The 20,948-nt window shown below is 41.8% G+C and overlaps 1 protein-coding gene across 1 annotated transcript; it reads right to left on the reverse strand.

Moving 5' to 3' along the window:
• Positions 1 to 6,173: 6,173 nt before the first annotated feature.
• On the reverse strand, positions 6,174 to 20,772 carry LOC141144842 (relaxin-3-like). Its single transcript, XM_073630952.1, has 2 exons — positions 19,738 to 20,772; positions 6,174 to 7,190 (listed from the first exon to the last, which is right to left on the reverse strand). Exons 1-2 carry the CDS (start codon positions 19,961 to 19,963, stop codon positions 6,820 to 6,822), a joined length of 597 nt encoding a protein of 198 aa, XP_073487053.1. The 5' UTR covers positions 19,964 to 20,772; the 3' UTR covers positions 6,174 to 6,819.
• Positions 20,773 to 20,948: the final 176 nt, after the last annotated feature.

Raw genomic sequence — 20,948 nt, forward strand, 5'->3', positions numbered from 1 at the left:
AAACACCCTGCCCCTTTCTGCAGCTCTTCTATCTTTACCCAAGTCAGATCTCAATCTCGGCCTGCCTCATCTAGGGCATACATAAGGGGATAAGGAGGATATAGAGACAGCGTTAGAGGAGGCTGCTGAAGATTTCTCTCCCCCACACTGTTTTACACCTAAAGCAGGAGCTTCATGCAACATGCTTGCTAACGTGCATAGGCTCACTGTTGCTGTGCCTCAGCAATGAAGAGGTGCTTTCACTTGAGGGACATCTGTTATAGGTTGCCTCCCTCTGGGTCATAGGCATCCCAGACGTCTGGATTCAATCAGTGGTTTCAAAGGGGTACAAAATAGGGATCAAAACTCCTAAGCCCTCATCGCTTTCTTCTCTCAAATCAACCAAAAACTGCCCGGAAAGTCAGACTTGCAGACTGTCCTAAACCATGTCTTGTCCCAGGGAGTAGTTGTGCCCGTACCCCTGCAAGACAGATTCAAAGCTTTCTATTCAAGTCTGTTCATAGTACCAAAGTCCAACGGGTGTATTTGGGCAATTGTGGACTTAAAGCGGAGATCCACCCATTTAAAAGTCAGCAGCTACAAAAAGTATAGCTGCTGACTTTTAATAATCGGACACTTCACAGCCGGGCACGCACTGCGCATGTGCAAGCTGCGCGCTGTGAATGGCGCCAATCTTGACGGCAATCTTTTGGGACATGTGACGTGTTCCAGAAGGTTGCAGGGAGGGAGGGGGGAGAGGTGAACTTCCTTCCGGCTCCGCGGAGCCCGGGGAGGAAGTGGGAGCTGGATGCCTCTAAAAAGAGGGTATCTGCCCCCTCCCCCCCAAAAAAAAATGACATGCCAAATGTGGCATGTCTGGGGGTCACCATAACTTAAAGTGGAAGTGGAAGTTCCATTTTTGGGTGGAACTCCGCTTTAAAGCAGTTCTAAAAGCTGAAGGTTTTTTTTACCTTCCTGCATTCTATGCAGCCCCCCCTAATACCTGAGCCCTCTCACGATCCAGGAATGTGCACGAGAGCCTCAACTCTCTGGGGACTCTCCCTCCTCATTGGCTGAAACAGCAGCGGGAGCTAGACAGGTAGCATTTTCAGTGGGAAGTCTGCAGTGGTAGCAGCTGTATTTTCATTATGACAAGTTTATTTTAGCCGCTCTAGTGGTTTCATGCTATCTAGTTTACTTGCCTTTACAACTATGCAGATCAGGAAAGTCAGACGTCCTTCCACATGTGTCAAGTAAATAAGTACCACATATGTCAAGACTTAAAATTGTATGCACCTGCAAAACAGAGACAATTGTTGATACCTAAATAGTCGTACAGCTCAAAATTTAAGAGTTACCAAAAGGCTTGGAGGACAGGGTTTTCGTAAAAATGCACACCAGGTGCCTTGTTGCATAAAGCACCAACTTCAACATTTTCTGACCTGTTTATTTTTCCCAGGATGGAGTTTGGGAAGCAAGCCCCATGGAGGAATATAAATATGTAGCATTTAGGTATACTAACTGTGCAGGCTAAATTATGAAAGATTGAGGCCGGCTTCACACCTATGTGAATTGGATGTGCCCTCTGTGGGGCCTGCTCTGTGATCACCGAGTCAATGAGACTCGCATACCTCCCAACATTTTAAGATGGGAATGAGGGACACCTACTAGAAAAAGTATGTAGGCATAGGACACACCCCCTACCATGCCTCCTGAAAGGAGAATTAACCAAAAAAAAAAAAGATTAGTTAAATCCACAAGGGCTTTTTTTTACCACTACTATTCCTTTATATTGGCTTTTAAAATCTACAAATTTAGAATTTGAATGAAAGGTTTATCACTAAGAAACACTTTTTGAAAAACTATAGAGATCAGACCAAAATGAGGGACAAATAAGGATGAAAGAGGTACAGATGGACATTGCTCCAAATCAGGGACAGTCCCTCGAAATCAGGGACGGTTGGGAGCTATGGACTCGGGTGATCACAGATCAGAGTATCCCGGCCCCTTACTACGTGATCAGCTGTCGGCCAATGACAGCTGATCACGTGATGTAAACAGAAGATTGGTAATCGTTTTTTTTCTCCTCCCACTGGCAGCGGGAGGAGAAAAAAAAGCCGATCACCGGCTTCTGTGAAAGGGACATTGGTCCTGAAGAGGAAGAGGCACAGCCACCTCATCTGTGCCCACCAATGCATATTAGTGTCACCAATCAGGTGGCACTGGTGGGCATTGATAGGCGGCAGTGATGGGCACTGGTAGGTGACACTGATAGGCAGCACTGCTAGGTGGCAGTGATGAGGCACTGATTGGCACCACTGGTGGGCATTAATAGGTGGCACTGATGGGTGGCAGTGATGGGCACTGATGAGGCACTGATTGGCACCACTGGTGGGCATTGATAGGTGGCACTATCGCTGCCCATCAGTGGTACCAATCAGTGCCACCTAGCAGTGCTGCCTAACATTGTCACCTACCAGTGCCCATGACTGCCACCTATCAATGCCCTTCAGTGCTGCCCATCAGTGCCACCTCTCAGTGCCCCACAAGTGCAGCCTCATCAGCATACATCAATGAAGGAGAAAAATTACCTGTTTGCAAAATTTTATAACAAAATATAAAATTGTTTTCGGTCTTTTTTCATTTTTTTTAACGAAAAATAAAAACCCAGTGGTGATCAAATACCACCAAAAGAAAGCTCTATTTGTGGGGGGTAAAAAAAAATGATAAAATTGTAATTTGGGTACAGTGTTGCATGACCACGCAATTGTCAAAGTATGACAGCGCTAAAAGCTGAAAACTTGTCTGGGCAGGAAGGGGTTTTAAGTGCCCAGTAAGCAAGTGGTTAATAATTATGTTTCATATTTCCTCACCTTTACCTCACCTTAAATGTTTTGCCTTTCGTTAAGCTGGTACATACACTGCAAATATGAATAAGTCCACATATATTCTCCTAATATTTTGATTTCATACTAGGGGGGTCATCATTTTTTCTAGTCTTGGCTAAGCAGTGACCTTCCTGCTCTCTCCTGATTTTTAAACAAAATCACAGTTCATGAAAGTAAATTGCTAAAAAATAAAGACGGGAAATGTAATTAAGACGCCAGTGGGCAGAAACTGTTTGCTCAAACTACTTTATTGGATATCCGAGTTTGCGTTGGCATGTGGTGCATTCAGAAATTCTTTTCTAGCCAATATATTTGTCTGGCTATAAATAAAATTAACTGGGATTAAACACAACTTTTACACACTTTTATAAAGCATTTCCAATAACTTGTGGATAAACTTGCACTTCAAATTTTGTACAGCTAAATTCCTCTTATCCTCCTACCAATACCCTGTTAAATAAAGAGTGCATTTAGAATAAAAACTATTGAGGATAAACTATAGAGGTCAATTACCAAAATACATTTTTGAATTTCAAGTGCGAAAGATTGGATAGGAGCAACTGTGCACATCAGGAAAGCTCCATGCTTGTCCAGGACATGTGTTAGTACTTGTAGTATTCTGCCTGCAATAGGACTGATCAAGAATTTAGAAAAGCATTTAATTCAATATTGTGTGGGCATCTGCCTCCTCTAATGCTATGTACACATGATCGAATATTTTGACAACAAAACCGTGGATTTTTTTCGATGGATGTTGGCTCAAACTTGTCTTGCATGCACACGGTCACACAAATGACGTCAGAAATTCCAATCGCCAAGAACGCGGTGACGTACCACACGTATGACGAGCCGAGAAAAAGCAAGTTCAATAGCCAGTGCGGCTCTTCTGCTTGATTCCGAGCATGCGTGGAACTTTGTGCGTCGGAATTCTGTACACACGATCGGAATTTCTGACAAGTCTTCTTGTCGGAAAATTTGAGAACCAGCTCTCAAACAGTTGTTGTCGGGAATTCCGACAGCAAATGTCCAATGGAGCCTACACACGGTCGGGATTTCAGACAACAAGCTCACACCGAACATTTGTTGTCAGAAAATCCTATCGTGTGTACGGCCCATTACGCTTTCAATGGAATGCCTTGCTAACCATTTTTATTTCTTAATGGTGCTGAATGTGAAGCTTGAAAGGAACCCATTGGGGTATGAATATTAAAGAGGCCAATGCTACCATGGTTCTGGAAGCTGTCATTCTTGTTCTTACTGTACCGCTTACTGAATCACTGACCCACAACAAGCATGTGTATATAGGTGTTCCAGTTTGTAACATACACATGCTTGTAACAGGTGGCTGACTTATGAAGCAAAGGGGAGCTTGACAGCTCCAACAACTGTGCCTATAAAATCAAACCAACAATGGTATCTTTCATTTTTCTATTCTTAGTTTACTTTTAAAAACATGACTATATGGAATGGAATAGCAAGGTCATCCAACTTTATCTTTTATTTTCCAGAAGGTTAATTTCTAGATGTACTGACTGTGCAAACAGGAAGTCTCAATTCCATTTCTATTAATGTTCCCCAGGGAACAAAGTACATGTTGTACTTCATCCCATCTTACTATGTGCTGTCTAAGGCTATCTGAGAGGTTGGACAGGGTGCCCTTCCTCTTGCCAGGGGCCATCTGACAACGCAGCTGGCAAAGAATTGGGTCCTTTGAGAGATGACACTTTTTTTTTTATCTCCAAACACTTGCCTGCAACAGTTTAGTGGACAAGCCTCCCCCCTCTCCCTGCATTCCTTGTGACAAACTTGTCTCAAGCAAGTGCTTGGAGACAGGGAAAGGGGCCCTCTGTTAAAGCAGCCATCTCCTCGCTAGCTATGTTGTTAGATGGCCATGGAGAAAGAAGTGGCACCCTGTCTAACCTTAAACAGCACATAGAATGATAGGGCAAACTACTACATGAAATTGGTCTCCTGGGAAACACATTAATAAAAATGGAAATGAAATGTTTTATTTAAACCAGTAAAGCAATAAATATACAAGTAAGGATGGTGCAAATAAAAAACATGCCGCAGCCCTGTTTCAACAAGGTGTTGTGAGGGAAGCTCTATAGTCTTCCAAATGCAGACAAATTGGCCCTTTTCTTGCTCAGATGAGAAAACCACTTAGCCTGCTACAGAAACACACAACAAAGTATTTTTTTTTACAAGAGCAAAAATGGCTAAATTATGAAAAACTTTGTTCAGCATATACACTATATTGTCAAAAGTATTGGAATGCCAATTGGGACGCCTGTCTTTACACATACATGAACTTTAATGGCATCCCAGTCTTAGTCCGTAGGGTTCAATACTGAGTTGGCCCACCCTTTGCAGCTATAACCGCTTCAACTCTTCTGGGAAGGCTGTCCACAAGGTTTAGGTGCTTGTCTAGGGGATTGTTTGACCATTCTTCCAGAAGCGCATTTGTGGGGTCAGGCACTGATGTGGAGGAGAAGGCCTGGCTCACAGTCTCCACTTTAATTCATCCCAAAGGTGTTCTATTGGGTAGAGGTCAGGGCTCTGTTCAGGCCAGTCAAGTTCCTCTACCCCAAACTCGCTCATCCATGTCTTTATGAACCTTGCTTTGTGCACTGGTTTGCAGTCATGTTGAAACAGGAAGGGGCCATCCCCAAACTGTTCCCACAAAGTTGGGAGCATGAAATTGTCTAAAATGTCTTGGTATGCTGGTGCTTTAAGAGTTCCCTTCATTGGAACTAAGAGGTCAAACCCAACCCCTGAAAAACAATCCCACACCCGAATCCCCCCCTCCACCAAATGTTTAGTTTAGGGTGGAGGAATTTGACTGGCCTACACAGAGTCCTGACCTCAACCCGATAGAACACCTTTGGGATGAATTAGAGTGGAGACTTCGAGCCAGGCCTTCTCGTTCTACAAATGCGCTTCTGGAAGAATGGTCAAACATTTCTATAGGGCAGACACACTCCTAAACCTTGTGGACAGCCTTCCCTGAAGAGTTGAAGCTGTTACAGCTGCAAAGGATGGGCAACTCAATACTGAACACTACAGGCCAAGACTGGGATGCCATTAAAATTCATGTGTGTATATTTTGACCTGGTAGCTCAGATGAAAAATGGCAGCTTCACTATTTCCTGTCTAGCTTTGCACATTATAGGAAAAAATGGGAATTTCCTTTACCTTTTACAATGCTCTAACAAGAGGCACATATGTAAAGGAATATCATTTCTGGACTTGCATTCTTTCCAGTTAGTAAACAACCTCTGATATGTGCAAAAATCACAAACAACATTTTATTTTTAATACATTTTTTATTACTTGAAGTAAAACACCAAGGACTTGATGTAATATTAATGTATTTTTACTGAAAATGGAAATTACTTGTCCAAAGCCCCTTGTTTACTTCAAAGTTTCAGGGTCAGACTGAATCTGACTGGTGGCTGAGAGACACACTGAATGTGTTGGTTATATCAGATGTCATATTTTCAACTGCAAAGAAGATGAACCGAAAAGTTGTATTTGCTTCTATGTGCTGCTTTATCTACATAATAATTCAACAATGTGTTATATTGTCTATACTCTGTACAGCATTCCTGTAACATTACAGCAACAGAATAATCACCTTGCATTCTACAGCCACACATTTACAAAGTTCCCCAGCTCTAAACTCACATTCCAAATCCAACTTGATTTCTGTCATGTTTCAACAACATAGAGAATGTTCAGTTAATACAAAACAGTGAATGAAATAACATATTGATAAAAAAAGGGCCACTTTAACATGAATAGGCCACACAGGGCCCTTGGTTAAAGTACAAAGAGTGATCAACAAAATAATCTGTATAGTCAGTGTTTGTGAAATCTTTTTGTAGTTCAAAGCAATTCTAAGTCTATGCAAACAAAAGGTATATGTGATGTACATCAGTAATCTCTTCACTTAGCACAAAGTGCTGATTTCTGCTTTTGTGCAGCCCCATTTGCAACAAATGCCTGCCACTCCAACAGATATTTCTCTCCTTGTCCTAGAGAATGTTGTCCAGGGGAACTGATCTGAACCTAGAGTACCGCTGTTCTGAGAGTCACGCTGAATTTTTCTATCTGTATCTTCCACTTGATGCATGTACTCACTAAAATCCTCCGATACTGGTATGCGGTCTTTGAAATCATCGTAGGCGATAAAGGGATGTTGTGATAAATGTTCTTGTTTTAAGTGAAAATCAGGTTTCTGAAGCTGTTCCAAGTTAGTTCCTAAAAGTGCCTGTACCATCAACTGGTTTACTTCTCTGTTAGTGGAAGCCTGCAAGTTATCTTGGGGAAAAAGGAAAAAAATATTAAACATTTAGATAATTTCTCAATATTTACTTGTTTGTGCTTTCAGAAAGTATTATTTAACTTTATTACGAACCTATGTTATCTACTAACTCTGTTTTAAGGTTTTAATAGCACTGTACACTCAAACAGTTATATCTGAAAAGCCAAAATGCAATGGTAAGAATACATGGTAACCCATTAATGACCTTTTCACTGTTCTGAGCCAATAACAGTTGCACTCTGACACACTATATTACCAAAAGTATTGGGACGCCTGCCTTTTACACGCACATTAACTTTAATGGCATCCCAGTCTTAGTCCGTAGGGTTCAATATTGAGTTGGCCCATCCTTTGCAGCTATAACAGCTTCAACTCTTCTGGGAAGGCTGTCCACAAGGTGTAGGAGTGTGTCTATGCGAATGTTTGACCATTCTTCCAGAAGCACATTTGTGAAGTCAGGCACTGATGTGGAGGAGAAGGCCTGGCTCACAGTCTCCGCTCTAATTCATCCCAATGGTGTTCTATCGGGTTGAGGTCAGGAATCTGTGCAGGCCAGTCAACTTCCTCTACCCCAAACCCACTCATCCAAGTCTTACTGGAGCTTGCTTTGTGCAGTGGTCCAAATCATTTGGTGGAAGGGGGATTACGGTGTGGGGTTGTTTTTTACGGGTTGATCCTTAGTTCCAATGAAGGGAGCTCTTAAGGCGTCAGCATACCAAGACATTTTGGATAATTTTATGTTCCTAACTCTGTGGGAACAGTTTGCGGTTGGCCCTTACAGTTCCAACACGACTGCACACCAGTGCACAAAGCAAGATCCATAAAGACGTGGATGAGTGAGTTTGGGGTGGAGGAACTTGACTGGCCTGCATAGAGTCCTGACCTCAATCCGGCAGAACACTTTTTGGATAAATTAGAGCGGAGGCTGAGAGCCAGGCCTTCTCGTTCAACATCAGTGCCTGACCTCACAAATGCGCTTCTGGAAGAATGGTCAAACATTCCCATAGACACACTCCTAAACCTTGTGGGCAGCCTTCCCAGAAGAGTTCAAGTTGTTACAGCTGCAAAGGGTGGGCCAGCTCAATATTAAACCCTACAGACTAAGACTGAGATGCCATTAAAGTTCATGTGCATGTAAAGGCAGGCACCCCTTGGTGGGCACTTTTGGTAATATAATGTATATTGCAACAAGTGCTATAAGTTATTGTTATCAACCCTTACACCTTTGTTCTGCCTTAATACATAAAACCAATAATTTTCTAGTAAACCAACATTTTAGAAGGTAGATTTGCTGTTCTCTACTACAGAAAAAAAAAAAACCTTGCAGGTCAATATTTACTGTAAATGCAAAAAAATGGAATAAATAAGTAAAATTAGGAGTCATGACTTATCATGTTGTTATAAAACAGTATTAATAGCTCAATGTACAGTACTTGTATGTACAGTACTGTGCAAACGTTTTAGGCACATGTGAAGAAATACTGTAAAGTAAGATTGTTTTCAATAATATATATTTTAAATTGTTTATTTTTTCAATTTACAAAATACAAAGCAAGCAGACAGAAGAACAATCTAAATCAAATGAACATTTGGTGCAACTACCCTTTAACTTCAAACCAGCATCAATTCTTACGCTTGCACACTTTGTACATTACACAAAATCAGGGCTTTTGTAGGACTAGAGTCAAGTGTATGATTAACCAAGTATACCAAGCAGGTGCTAATGATCATCAATCTCATATGTAGGTTGAAACAGTCATTGACAAATAGAAACAGCTGTGTAGGATTCTTAAACTAGGTGAGGAACAGCCAAACTCTGCTACTAAGGTGAGGTTGTGAAAGACAGGTCACAGATCATACACCATGGCAAGACTGAGCACAGCAACAAGACAAAAGGTAATTAAACTGCATCAGCAAAGTCTCTCCAAGGCAAAGGTTTCAAAGCAAACTGGAGTTTCAAGATGTACTGTTCAAGCTCTTTTAAAGAAGCACAAAGAAATGGGCAACGTTGAAGACCCTAGACTCAGTGGTTGGCCAAGAAAATCTAATGTAGCAGATGAAAGACACATCACGCTTACTTCGCACATTGGAAGATGTCCAGTAGTGCCATCAGCAGAGAACTGGCAGAAACCAGTGGGACAAAGGTGCACCCATCTACTGTCTAGAGAAGTCTGGCCAGAAGTGGTCTGCATGGAAGAATTGCAGCCAAAAGTCATACCTCCAACATGGAAACAAGACTAAACAACTAGACTATGCACAAAAACATAGGAACTCAGGTGCAGAAAATTGGCAGCAGGTGCTCTGGACTGATGAGTCAACATTTGAAATATTTGGCTATAGCAGGAGGCAGTTTGTTCGCTGAAAGGGCTGGAGAGCGGTACAATAATGAGCATCTGCAGGCAACAGTGAAGCATGGTGAAGGCTCCTTGCAAGTTTGGGGCTGCATTACTACTAGAGGTGCACCAAATGGAAATTTTGGTGCCGAAACCAAAACTGAAAATTCAAGATGCACTTGGCAGAAACCGAAAAAGTCCGCCCCTATATAAACCCTACCATACAGGAAGTATTTCAGTTTCTTACCAGTGTCTGAAAGCTGGATGGGAATGCTTGTTGAGTTCTCTAAACTCCAGGTTTTTAGTCCCAAAAACGGTTCTTAAATGAATCAAGGGTTTGACCGATCAGATCCATTTGAAGAAAATCTTTTATACTTAAATAAATGGTACCCGAACCTCGCAAAGAAGACGCAAGGATCCTGCAAGGTTTTGCCTGTAACGCGACCTTCAGGTCCTGGACCCTGCGTAGTGGAATCATGGACACCACAAGGCATTCTTGCGGGGTGCTGTACAGGTCCAAGGGAGTGAACCTGTAATACACGTAAGGGTACCCAGTCCTTGAAGGTCCCCAAGTGACAGAACCCACCGTGATGGGTGAAGATTGGGCTCTTAGTTTCTAAGCTGCCCTGCGCCTGGATGGGTAGGTGAAACCTCCTTATTTACTTATTGTGGGGTGCCCTAGTGATTGTAACAATCAGTCAAGCTAGCTAGAGGCTGGACACCTGTGTGTGGTGATCACAGGGGGGAGTTTGGGTTAGCTGTGGGTGTTTGCAAAGAGTACCTTTTTTCCCTGTTGTCTTGGCTGTTTTTTCTTATGGATGGTCCGCGCACAAGGGTGCGTCGTGGCGCACGTGCGTTTGCCAAAGTGCACAAGTGTTCGTGGCTGTTTGGTGGCCATGGCTTTGCCACAGGCGTTATGTGCGCACACAGAGCCGCGAATGCGCCATAGCCCAATCTTGCCGCCCGATGATTTGTGTCAAATGCGAATAAAGCCGTGCCCGTTCACCGGGATTGCGCATGTGCGTGTGCGCGCATGCATGGAACGTCCCAGCGCACAGCCAGCTTATTTAAGCTGAGTATGGCAGACATGCAGTGCTTCCAGGGGACAGCTGTGGGGCACAGAGCAGGCTCTGAACCAGTTCATTTCTCCTTACCTGGATCACGTGGGTCACCGGGTGTTGCTTGGCAGGCTAAGGTGCTTAGCAGGATTGTTGCATAGGAGCTTCGTGAGCCCTATTAAAAGGTCTCCCTTCTGGGGTATGTAAAAACTAAACCCAGGTACTCCCTTTTTGTGGCTTGCAATGTCTTAAAAAAAAAAAAGAGTAGCGGGGCTAACACTACAGGGAAGGGTACATCTATGTCGTCAGTAGCTCCTAAGGAGCCTAGTCTAAACCCTGGTGTTGTATTCCCTGAAAGACCAGAGGCTTCCAGGCAATCTGTGCCGCTGCACCTGTCTGGTATTGTGCCTACGGTCAATGCTGCTGCTTCAGCCTTTATCACCAGGGATGATCTGTCCTCAGCCCTAACCAGGTTAGAGGACAGGATTGCTGGCATGATTGCCTCTATCTCACAGGGTGGTAAGAAGCATGACAGATCCCCTTCCCCTGAGCCATCTATCTTGGAGCAGGCAAAAAACAATCAACAAATGAATTGGCACAAAAATAGCTGAGAAACTGAAATCTCACAGTCAACAAATAAATTGGCACCCAAAATGGTTGAGAAACTGGAATCTCACAAATAAACTGATATAATAAAAGATGGTAATTAAGTATTCAATATCCAGAAAAATTATAATAAGTCCATATAATCAGAAAAAAGAAGTCCTTATGGGTATAGAAATTCTGCTGGTAAAGGGAGAAAAGAACACCTTTCTTCAAATAGTGTGAGGCATGCAAAGATGGTCTCCCTAGGGAGAGTGATGTTACAGGGAGATCCTCCACCTCAGATCAATCAGCCCCTTACCGAATCTATAGATCTCCTGTCACAGAGATCATGCACGCAGGTGGCTGTGTCCCCCAGCCACTGGGTCTCTGCTGGGATGTAATTCACAGGTCACCGCTCCAGGAGATCAACTTAATGAGATACCGCTCCAAATCCACAGATAAACATGAAAGGGAAATACTCCATAGCATAATACAGTTAAAATACGTTTATTAAAAAATTTAAAAATGCACTTACAGTGTGTACAGAAATAAGATCGTGATAAAATCAATATGCGCCGGACGGCTCTCAGCTGCTACCCGTCCACTTCCGGGATCAGCGTGGTATGGCGGTGACGTCAGCACGCCGCTCCTCCCTACGCTGTTTCGACAAATCTGTCGTCTTCCCCAGGAAGACGACAGATTTGTCGAAACGGCGTAGGGAGGAGCGGCGTGCTGACGTCACCACTATACCACGCTGATCCCGGGAGTGGACGGGTAGCAGCTGAGAGCCGGCCGGCGCATATTGATTTTATCACGATCTTATTTCTGTAAACACTGTAAGTGCATTTTTAAATTTTTTAATAAACGTATTTTAACTGTATTACGCTATGGAGTCCTTCCCTTTCATGTTTATCTGTGGATTTGGAGCGGTATCTCATTAAGTTGATCTCCTGGAGCGGTGACCTGTGAATTACATCCCAGCAGAGACCCAGTGGCTGGGGGACACAGCCACCTGCGTGCATGATCTCTGTGACAGGAGATCTATAGATTCGGTAAGGGGCTGATTGATCTGAGGTGGAGGATCTCCCTGTAACATCACTCTCCCTAGGGAGACCATCTTTGCATGCCTCACACTATTTGAAGAAAGGTGTTCTTTTCTCCCTTTACCAGCTGAATTTCTATACCCATAAGGACTTCTTTTTTCTGATTATATGGACTTATTATAATTTTTCTGGATATTGAATACTTAATTACCATCTTTTATTATATCAGTTTATTTGTGAGATTCCAGTTTCTCAACCATTTTGAGTGCCAATTTATTTGTTGACTGTGAGATTTCAGTTTCTCAGCTATTTTTGTGCCAATTCATTTGTTGATTGTTTTTTGCATGTTTTTTTCAGCGTTGGTTGTAATCACTATGATCACGTTCATGTATTAGCAGCGCAGCTCTTTGTTTTGTATAGTTATTGAGGTGGGGGATGTCTCACATTTCAGGCTGCAGCAGCACTTTAGTTTTTTCTTTTTTAGTTTTTCACTTAACACATTCTTGATTTTTTCTGAATTAAGAGATAGCGCAGTATTTTTCTTTTTGATCTTGGAGCAGGAATGGGTTGAGAATGGGGAAGAGCTAAATGCCAAGGATTCTGTGCAGGGCCTGGCAGATGAGTCTGCTTCTGAGCAATCTGGGCCAGAGGATGTCCAGTTGGTATCAGCCTCTTAGTCGCAGAGGCTTTTTGATCCAGACTCTTACAGAGATGGTTCGTTCTGCCTTTAAGTTGCCTTCTGCAGAGGTTTCTGAGCCTTTTGGTTCTCTTTGCGGTCCCTGAGGCCTCCTCAGGCCACACAGGCTTTCCCCTTGCACCCACTGTTGGAACAGGCAGTGTATGCTTATTGGGAACATCCTGACAGGATTTTTGTTCCTCCTAAGTGGTTTTCCCTTTTATATCCCATGGAGGAAAAGTTTGTTAAGTGGAGCATGCCAGCCGTAGATGCGGCAGTCTCTTCCTTTAAAAAATAACTTAACTTGTCCCCTGTTGACAAGAAACTGGAATCACTATTAAAGGCTTCCTTTTCCTTGTTTAAATTTTTTCACACCTGAAGGTATGTTAGATCAACCTTTTTCAGCCATGGTTCCTCCAGAGGATGGCTGGGGTTCCTTGAGTAGTAAGCAGTGATAAATTGATCTTGTGTCTGATGATGTATGTTAAGTTCTGGCACAGCAGAGTCAGTAGTGTGAAACCAGTGGAGAATCTCTCAGAAAAGTAACTGACAACAGTAATCTTTTTAGCAGGGAAACATTCTTCACACTGACCAAAAAAGTAAGGGGCATTTTTTCCCCTGACTCCCAGTGCAAGGGGACCCTTTTCTTACTTAACCCCTTGATGCCAGCTTCCGCCAGCCCTTTAAATGTATAAGGACATTATACCACTGACCACAAATATAAGGGGAACTACACCCCTGACCACCACCAATGTAAGGAGGCACTTCTCCACAGACCATCTATATAAGGTGCACTTCTCCACTGACCATCAATGCAAGGGGGGACTTTTTCACTGACCACCAATGTAAGGAGGGCACTTTATTGACAACCAATATAAGGGGCACCACACCACTGACCACCAATGTAAAGAAATACTACAATTTGAACTGCTATTATTTCTATTACTGCCATCATTTTTTTATCTATCAATATTACTATATCGACAACTTACTGATCATGCTAATGTACCATGAGCTGTAGTCATAAAATGTCAACAGAGGTTTCCATTACATAAAAGTTATTTCAATTGCTCCTATGTGATAAAAAGATTGGGAAAAGCTGTGTAAGATGATACAAAAAAAGTTTTGAAGAATTACAATACTGACCACCAGTGTAAGGGGACACTTCTCCACTGACCATCAACGCAAGGGGGCACTACTCCACTGACCACCAATGTGAAAGGGCACTAAATCATCAACCACCAATGTAAGGGGGCACTATTCCACTGACCACCAATGTATGGGGGCACTACAACACTGGCCTCAGACTCTTACTACAATTTGAACTGCTATTAATAATAATAATAATAATAATAATAATAATAATATTATTATTATATCTACAACTTACTGATCACACTAGTGTACCAGACTCTGTAGATATAAACATTTTTAGTAGAGGTCCCCTGATACAATAAAAAAAAAAAACAATAATTCCTCTCTGTCTGCATAGCTTTTTCTGGCCATTACGTATAATTTTTTGATTATTGTTCATAATTATTATAGAATGGGGGTTTTATAAATTTCTCCACCTAGATGGTAAATAGGCTAGGTACATCACATTCTCTATTACTGAATTATATTTACAAATTACTAATCACCCAATGTACCATGAGCCGTAGATATAGAAAAAAAAAAAATCTCTGACAAGAAGGTTACGAGAAACTGTTAGGATGATACAAAAAGTTTTAAAGAACTCATTAGTTACATTACATTAATTATTTTGTGCATAGCACCTGGTAAACATTTTCTAAAAATTGATCTACAAGAAATCTTGTCATTTGAGAACATATTCCTGTCAAATCAAAGAATGGTTTACTAGTGTGTATCAAGTTATGTGTGTATATGGATTAAAGTGGTTATTTGGAGAATGACCACGCATCGCCTCTTGGAAAAAAACAGACCATTCTGCATATGCCCAACATCAACTGAACTAAAGGATAGTGAAAAAAGACCAGTTTATGAGAGAAGATACTTGATTTTAGGTGTTTTGTCAAACACCTGACAGAACAATATGACACAAACGTTTTCTATTTGTTATGATTATTCCTTTGATATAAAGAAATGTGTTAGTACAAGATATGCCAGCTTTTATTACATGGGGAACATGGACACCATGAAAAGCAGATGTTATTGTCCAAGAGATCTTCTGCCTTTCCATGGTGATTGCATCAAGATGCCTGGGTTACCTGTGTGGATATAAATGTTGAAGTATGTTCCTGACAGTCATAGATGTGGCTTGGAGAAACTACACAATGGGGTTTATTTACTAAAGGCAAATCCACTTTGCACTACAAGTGCATTTGTTAGTGCAGTCACTGTAGATCTGAAGGGGGCATGCAAGGAAAATAAAAAACAGCATTTTTGCTTGTACGTGACTGGATGATAAAATCAGCAGAGCTTCCCCTCATTTCAGATCTTCCCCTCAGATCTAAAGCTACTGCACTTCCAAGTGCACTTGTAGTGTAAAGTGGATTTGACTTTAGTAAATCAACCCCTGTGTCTTCAAAATTAAAGAACCAGTCCACTAAAATGTGACACACTGCTTCTAGATATACTGGACATTGAAGGTTACCCTTTAACCTAACAAACTAATGCACATAAAACTGATGTATTTTATTTGTTTGTCCTTTATTGCAAATTCTTAACAAACATTTTAATAGCAGAATGTAAATTATTAAGACTTTAGCTAACTTAAAGTGGAAGTAAAGAAAAACCTAATCAGCTCTAAACCTATTCTCAGTCACATTTTAAGACTAATCTATCTAGCCCTGTAAAGCAAAAATCGTTATACATACCTGTTCTGCAGAGAGTAGGTTTAGAGTTAGTTAAGTTTTTACTTTACTTTAAAATAAGATGTCTCACTAAAAACAGGTGGCAAGACATTTGTCTATTCTTAAGCAACTTGTGCACCAAAACGACCTTCATAGTGCACATATGGTTGAAGATGTATTCATTTTTCTCCAAAGAATACGCAATGATGGGCTATAAATTACAAAAAAAAAATTTCAAACATGCTGGAAATGTGATTGTTGGAAGAGACTGTTACCACAGAAAGAACAAGTGGTTGTTGCTTCGAAAATGGTTCAATTGCTGCAAAATGTGTTTTGGTTAAGGTTTATTTTTAGGCTCGCTTTTATTGTGCCGTGTATGGCCAGTCCAAAACTTTGCAAGTCAGACGTGCGTTTATGAATACACTCTGGTCAATGCATTACCTAAATACATTAATATGCACACAAAAGCATATCATTATATTTTAGGCAATGTTAAAGCGCTATTGCATGCGTCAACAGTAGCCAAGCTTACTGGACTTGTATAGAAAAAAAATATATAATAAATGCTAAAACTCCTGTATATTGTTCTATATTCTCAAAACATAGGGCATTTGCTGAAATAAAATATTGTCCTAGTTTCACAATCACCATATTTGAAACTTTAACATGACCTTGACTTAAAATGAGGAACGAAGTTGCTAATAGGACTTTAGCTGAACAGCTAAATGATCAAGACAGTGTAAAAAAATACCGCACAATTTTTAAAGTGTAATACAAAGTAAAGTTAGGTGAACTAATTGTCTACTCTGACACACTGAGGGTCACCTAAACTCACCGTTATTTTTAATAAGGTACTATAGTATTTTTGGAAAAACTCATACAGTTTAAATGTATATATCATTTACACTACACTATCAGATTTTCTGCTGATTTTTGTCTTCAGATTTACCAAAACCATGTAGTGCAAGGGCCTGCCTGATTGCCTACAAATTGAAACTTCCAAGGTTTGACCTCATATTATATGGTTTTGGTAAATCTGAAGGAAAAAAAAATCAGCAGAAAATCTGATGTGTATGTGGCGACTCCCCAGCTATCCTAAATCCTGTTTTCTGGACTTGCTCTTGCATCACTGCCTTTTGGAAAGTATTACACTCAATACTAGAGACTCACCTCGGATTTTCCAGTCCTAGAACCACTGAAGTATGTCTTCTTGAATTACATTAATTCTCTGGTCCACGAACATATTATTTTTCACCTAATATTTTTGCAGGCAAGGAAGTATGTACTACTCAATTGGAAGAATCCCAACCGTCCAACTTTAAGACAAGAATTTTGCCTGATAAATGCAGTTTTGCCCAAGCACAAGATAACACATACTGTTGAATTCCAGTCATAGATTCCAGATTTTATAGAATTTTGGGGGGCAAGCTATGCCAGTATGTGTTATCTTGTGCTTGGGCTAAACTGCATTTATCAGGCAAAATTATCTTATTATCTTGATTCTAAGGCAACGCAAAGATGATTCATTTTTACTGGTTGAAAAAAAAGAAAAAGACTTGATTTCCCATCCTCAAATTTGATGTAGATGGGGGAATCCTCCTCCTTTTATTCTGATAGTGGGGAGACTTCCTCGCCATCAGAATACACTCATCAGCAGTGCGGGCTATAGCTAGCGATGCTGATTGAGCGGAAATATTCCAATAAAGCGTTTGTACAGAAGTCAATTGGTTGATCAACTTCCGTACAACCACCCTGCCTGTACATGGATCGAAATTCAGCAGGTCCTTGCTGAACCATCCAAATTTTGACCCTTGTCGGCTATTCTTTTCTACATCCTTACCAACCGTATGAGGTCGGATAAGAGCAAATATGAATGTTATTGTGTGAATGGCTCTTGTTTTATATAACGGTTATGCTACAAACCTAAGTTTTACGATACAGGCAGTCCCCGGGTTACAAACAAGGTTCTGTAGGTTTGTTCTTAAGTTGAACTTGTATGTAAGTTGAAACAGGTACATTTTTTAAGTGTGACTCAAGCCAAAATAATAATTTTTAAGCTTTTTGGATAGCATAGGGAAGGGTTAACACCCCTGCGATGGTTGTTGTGCTGTCTGTGCTCCTGTTCAGAAGATTTCACCTCACTTTCTGTCCCTGTAACAATTGGATTTTGAGAATTTTGGGCTGTAGCGGAAACAAGGATTGGTGATAAAGCTTCCTTTAGTGGAGGCACCTTTTTTTTCCTATAACTCTTACAGGAGTGAATTTCCCTTCCTAGGGGTAGATTTCTTCTCACTTCCTGTTGTCTTCCTCCCTTTGTAAGTAGGAGTCGGACGTAAGTTGGATGTTTGTAACTCTGAGACTGTCTGTACTGGGTACCAACTGTCCCAATGTGTAAGATGTATGCCCCTTCTTAAGCATATTATTTGTTCAATTAAACTCTTTTTATCCTAAGCAAAACCTAAATAAACACCTTAAAAAACTCTAAAATAGAAGTAGTCTTCTGTCTCACTTCCATCAAAATCCCCCCAAAATATTTTTTTCCTCGTTTCAGACAGCGATTTACAGGCTGGCCATACACATAATAAAACAGTTGAGCAGTTAAGGCGTTGATTGTTTTAAATACTCTAAACAAAAAAAAAAAATATATATATATATATTTACCAAAATCAAATGGAATGTTCCTTTTTAATTAAAAAAAAAAAAAAAAAAAAAGTGTATTTACACAGTGAAAGCAAATATTAAAAAGATTGACTGCAGAAACTCACATAATATGAAATAATCAACTTCTGTGTAGGACAAGCACTTTAACCAGTTCCCGACCGGCTCACGCAGATATACTGCGGCAGAATAGCTCCCCTGGGTGAAATCCCGTACGGGTACGTCCTACCCTCTTTCAGACACCAGAGGGCCCGCCGGCACAGCGGGGGACCCGGTGCGTGTGGCTGGCACGATCGCCACCGGCCACGCAGGAGCGCCAGCACAGGCATTTGTGTGTGCAAACACACAAATCCCTGTGCTGTCAGGGAAGAGGAAACATATAGTTTGTTCCTACTAAGTAGGAAAAACTATGTCTCCTCTCCTAGTCACTCCCATCCCCACACAGTTGACCCCTTAATCGCCCCCTAGTGTTAACCCCTTCCCTGCCAGTGACATTTACACAGTAATCAGTGCATTTTTATAGCATTGACCGCTGTATAATTATCAATGGTCCCAAAAAGTGTCCAATCTGTCCGTCGCAATGTTGCAGTACCCCACGAAAAAAAAAAAAAATCGCAGATCACCGCCATTATCTAGTAAAAATAAATAATAAAAATGCCATAAATCCTTCCCATAGTTTGTAGATGCTATAACTGTTGCGCAAACCAATCAATATACGCTTATTCTGATTTTTTTTTTACCAAAAATATGTAGAAGAATATATATTGGCCTAAACTGATGAAGAAATGTGTTTTGTTTTTTTTAAATGTGGGGATATTTATTATAGAAAAGTAAAATATTTATTATAACAAGTAAAAAATATAGTTTTTTTTTTTCCAAAATTGGCGCTCTTTTTTTGTTTAAAGTGCAAAAAATAAAAACCGCAGAGGTGATCAAATACCACCAAAAGAAAGCTCTATTTGTGGGGAAAAAAAGGATGCAAATTTCGTTTGGATACAGCCTCGCATGACCGCGCAATTGTCAGTTAAAGCGAGGCAGTGCCAAATTGTAAAAAGTGCTCTGTTCAGGAAGGGGGTGAAATCTTCCGGGGCTGAAGTGGTTAATAAGGTTGTTTCCCTGTCAGAGGTGACACCTGAGCCTAAAACTACAAGGATTTTTTTTTTTTTTTTATAAGTTAACTACAGGGACTATTTAAACCAACAAATTTGGAAACGTTTCGGCTTACAAATTCTTTGCATCCTCGTTAGATGCTGTGTCCAGCCTACAGTAAGGGAATGTAGACGATCCCACTATACCAGGACACTCGAGGAGAGGCGGCGAAGCGCCTCAGCTAGGCAGCGCGCGCTGCGAGTTGGTAGAAATTGGCGGGCTGCTCACCTCTCCTCACGAAGCCGGACTCCCTCTGCTCCTCCTCAGGTATCCTCTTCCAGCGGGACCCCCCGCACGTAAAGATGACAGCACGGATAAACTCTCGTCCGCACAGCTTCACCCCGTACTCGGTGCCGCTCACCGGGCTCCTCTGCCCCCTCAGCTCGCCGGGCAGTGCGGACGCAAGGATGAACAGCCCGGCCGCGAACAGCACAGTGCCTCGTAAGAGCGCCATTGGAGATAGAAACCCTGTCACCTGAGGCGCGCCTAGGGCTCTCTGTTCTCACTTGAACGGGACGGGCTGTGTACGAGTCCTCCTGTCACTTCAGTTCTCCGTGTCAGTGATGTCTTGTATCACCTGCACCATTGCTTTATATCCCCCCTATCAGAGCCCATGACTCACCCGACTCCTCTTCCCCTCCCACCTGTGTCTTCTATCGCTAGCGTCTTCCACCTCACTGCATCCAGCCGTGCACTCGCCATTCCTACAATTATGGGGGCTCTGTGGAGTGCACACATACAAACTCTGCTTTCCTTCCATTGTCTTGGGAGATGACAAAGTAAGGGCTGCTGTAGACATGTTCCCATTGACTTTAACCCCTTGTCTACCAAGCACTTTTACTCACTTCCTGCCCGGGCCACCTTTACCCCATTCCTGCCCAGGCCACCTTTACCCAATTCCTGCCCAGGCCAATTTTCAGTGCTGCCGCATTTTGAATGAGAGTTGCGCAGTCGTGCAACATTACCCATATGAAATTGTTATTTTTTTCAAACTAATAGAGCTTTCTTCTGGTGGTATTTAATCACCACTGGGTTTTTTTATTTTTTTGCTAAATAAGGCCCCTTTCAAACATGCAGACCACTCAGGTCCACCTGTCATTTTTTTAGGCGGACCTGAACGGACGCTCCATGCAGTTCTATGGAGCTACAGATGTCAGCGGGGGGCATGTCCACTGACATCCGACCCGATCTGCTAAATTCAGACATGAAAACCCTATTTACCATCCGTCTGGTGGATCGGACGAAACGGACAGGTGGATCCATTTTCAGTCCGATCCCTCATAGCGGACATCTGACAGGTCAGTCTCTCCACAGTGAGTAGAGACGGACCTGTCATCTGCCGGCTTAGCGGGGATCAACGGATCGTTCCCTGCTGAGCAAACGGATTATGTGAAAACGGGCATTCATGTGTGAAAGAGCCATAAATTAAAAAAGCCAGA

This window comes from Aquarana catesbeiana, linkage group LG01 (assembly GCF_042186555.1).
Source record: "Aquarana catesbeiana isolate 2022-GZ linkage group LG01, ASM4218655v1, whole genome shotgun sequence".
Classification (NCBI taxonomy): Eukaryota; Metazoa; Chordata; class Amphibia; order Anura; family Ranidae; genus Aquarana; species Aquarana catesbeiana.

Excerpts from the sequence above, each read along its gene's own strand:
- LOC141144842 (XM_073630952.1), bottom strand. The coding sequence starts at position 19,963 with ATGGCGCTCTTACGAGGCACTGTGCTGTTCGCGGCCGGGCTGTTCATC. Across the intron at positions 7,191-19,737 it reads GTCCGGCTTCGTGAGGAGAG|ATAACTTGCAGGCTTCCACT; the intron begins GTGAGCAGCCCG and ends TTTTTCCCCAAG.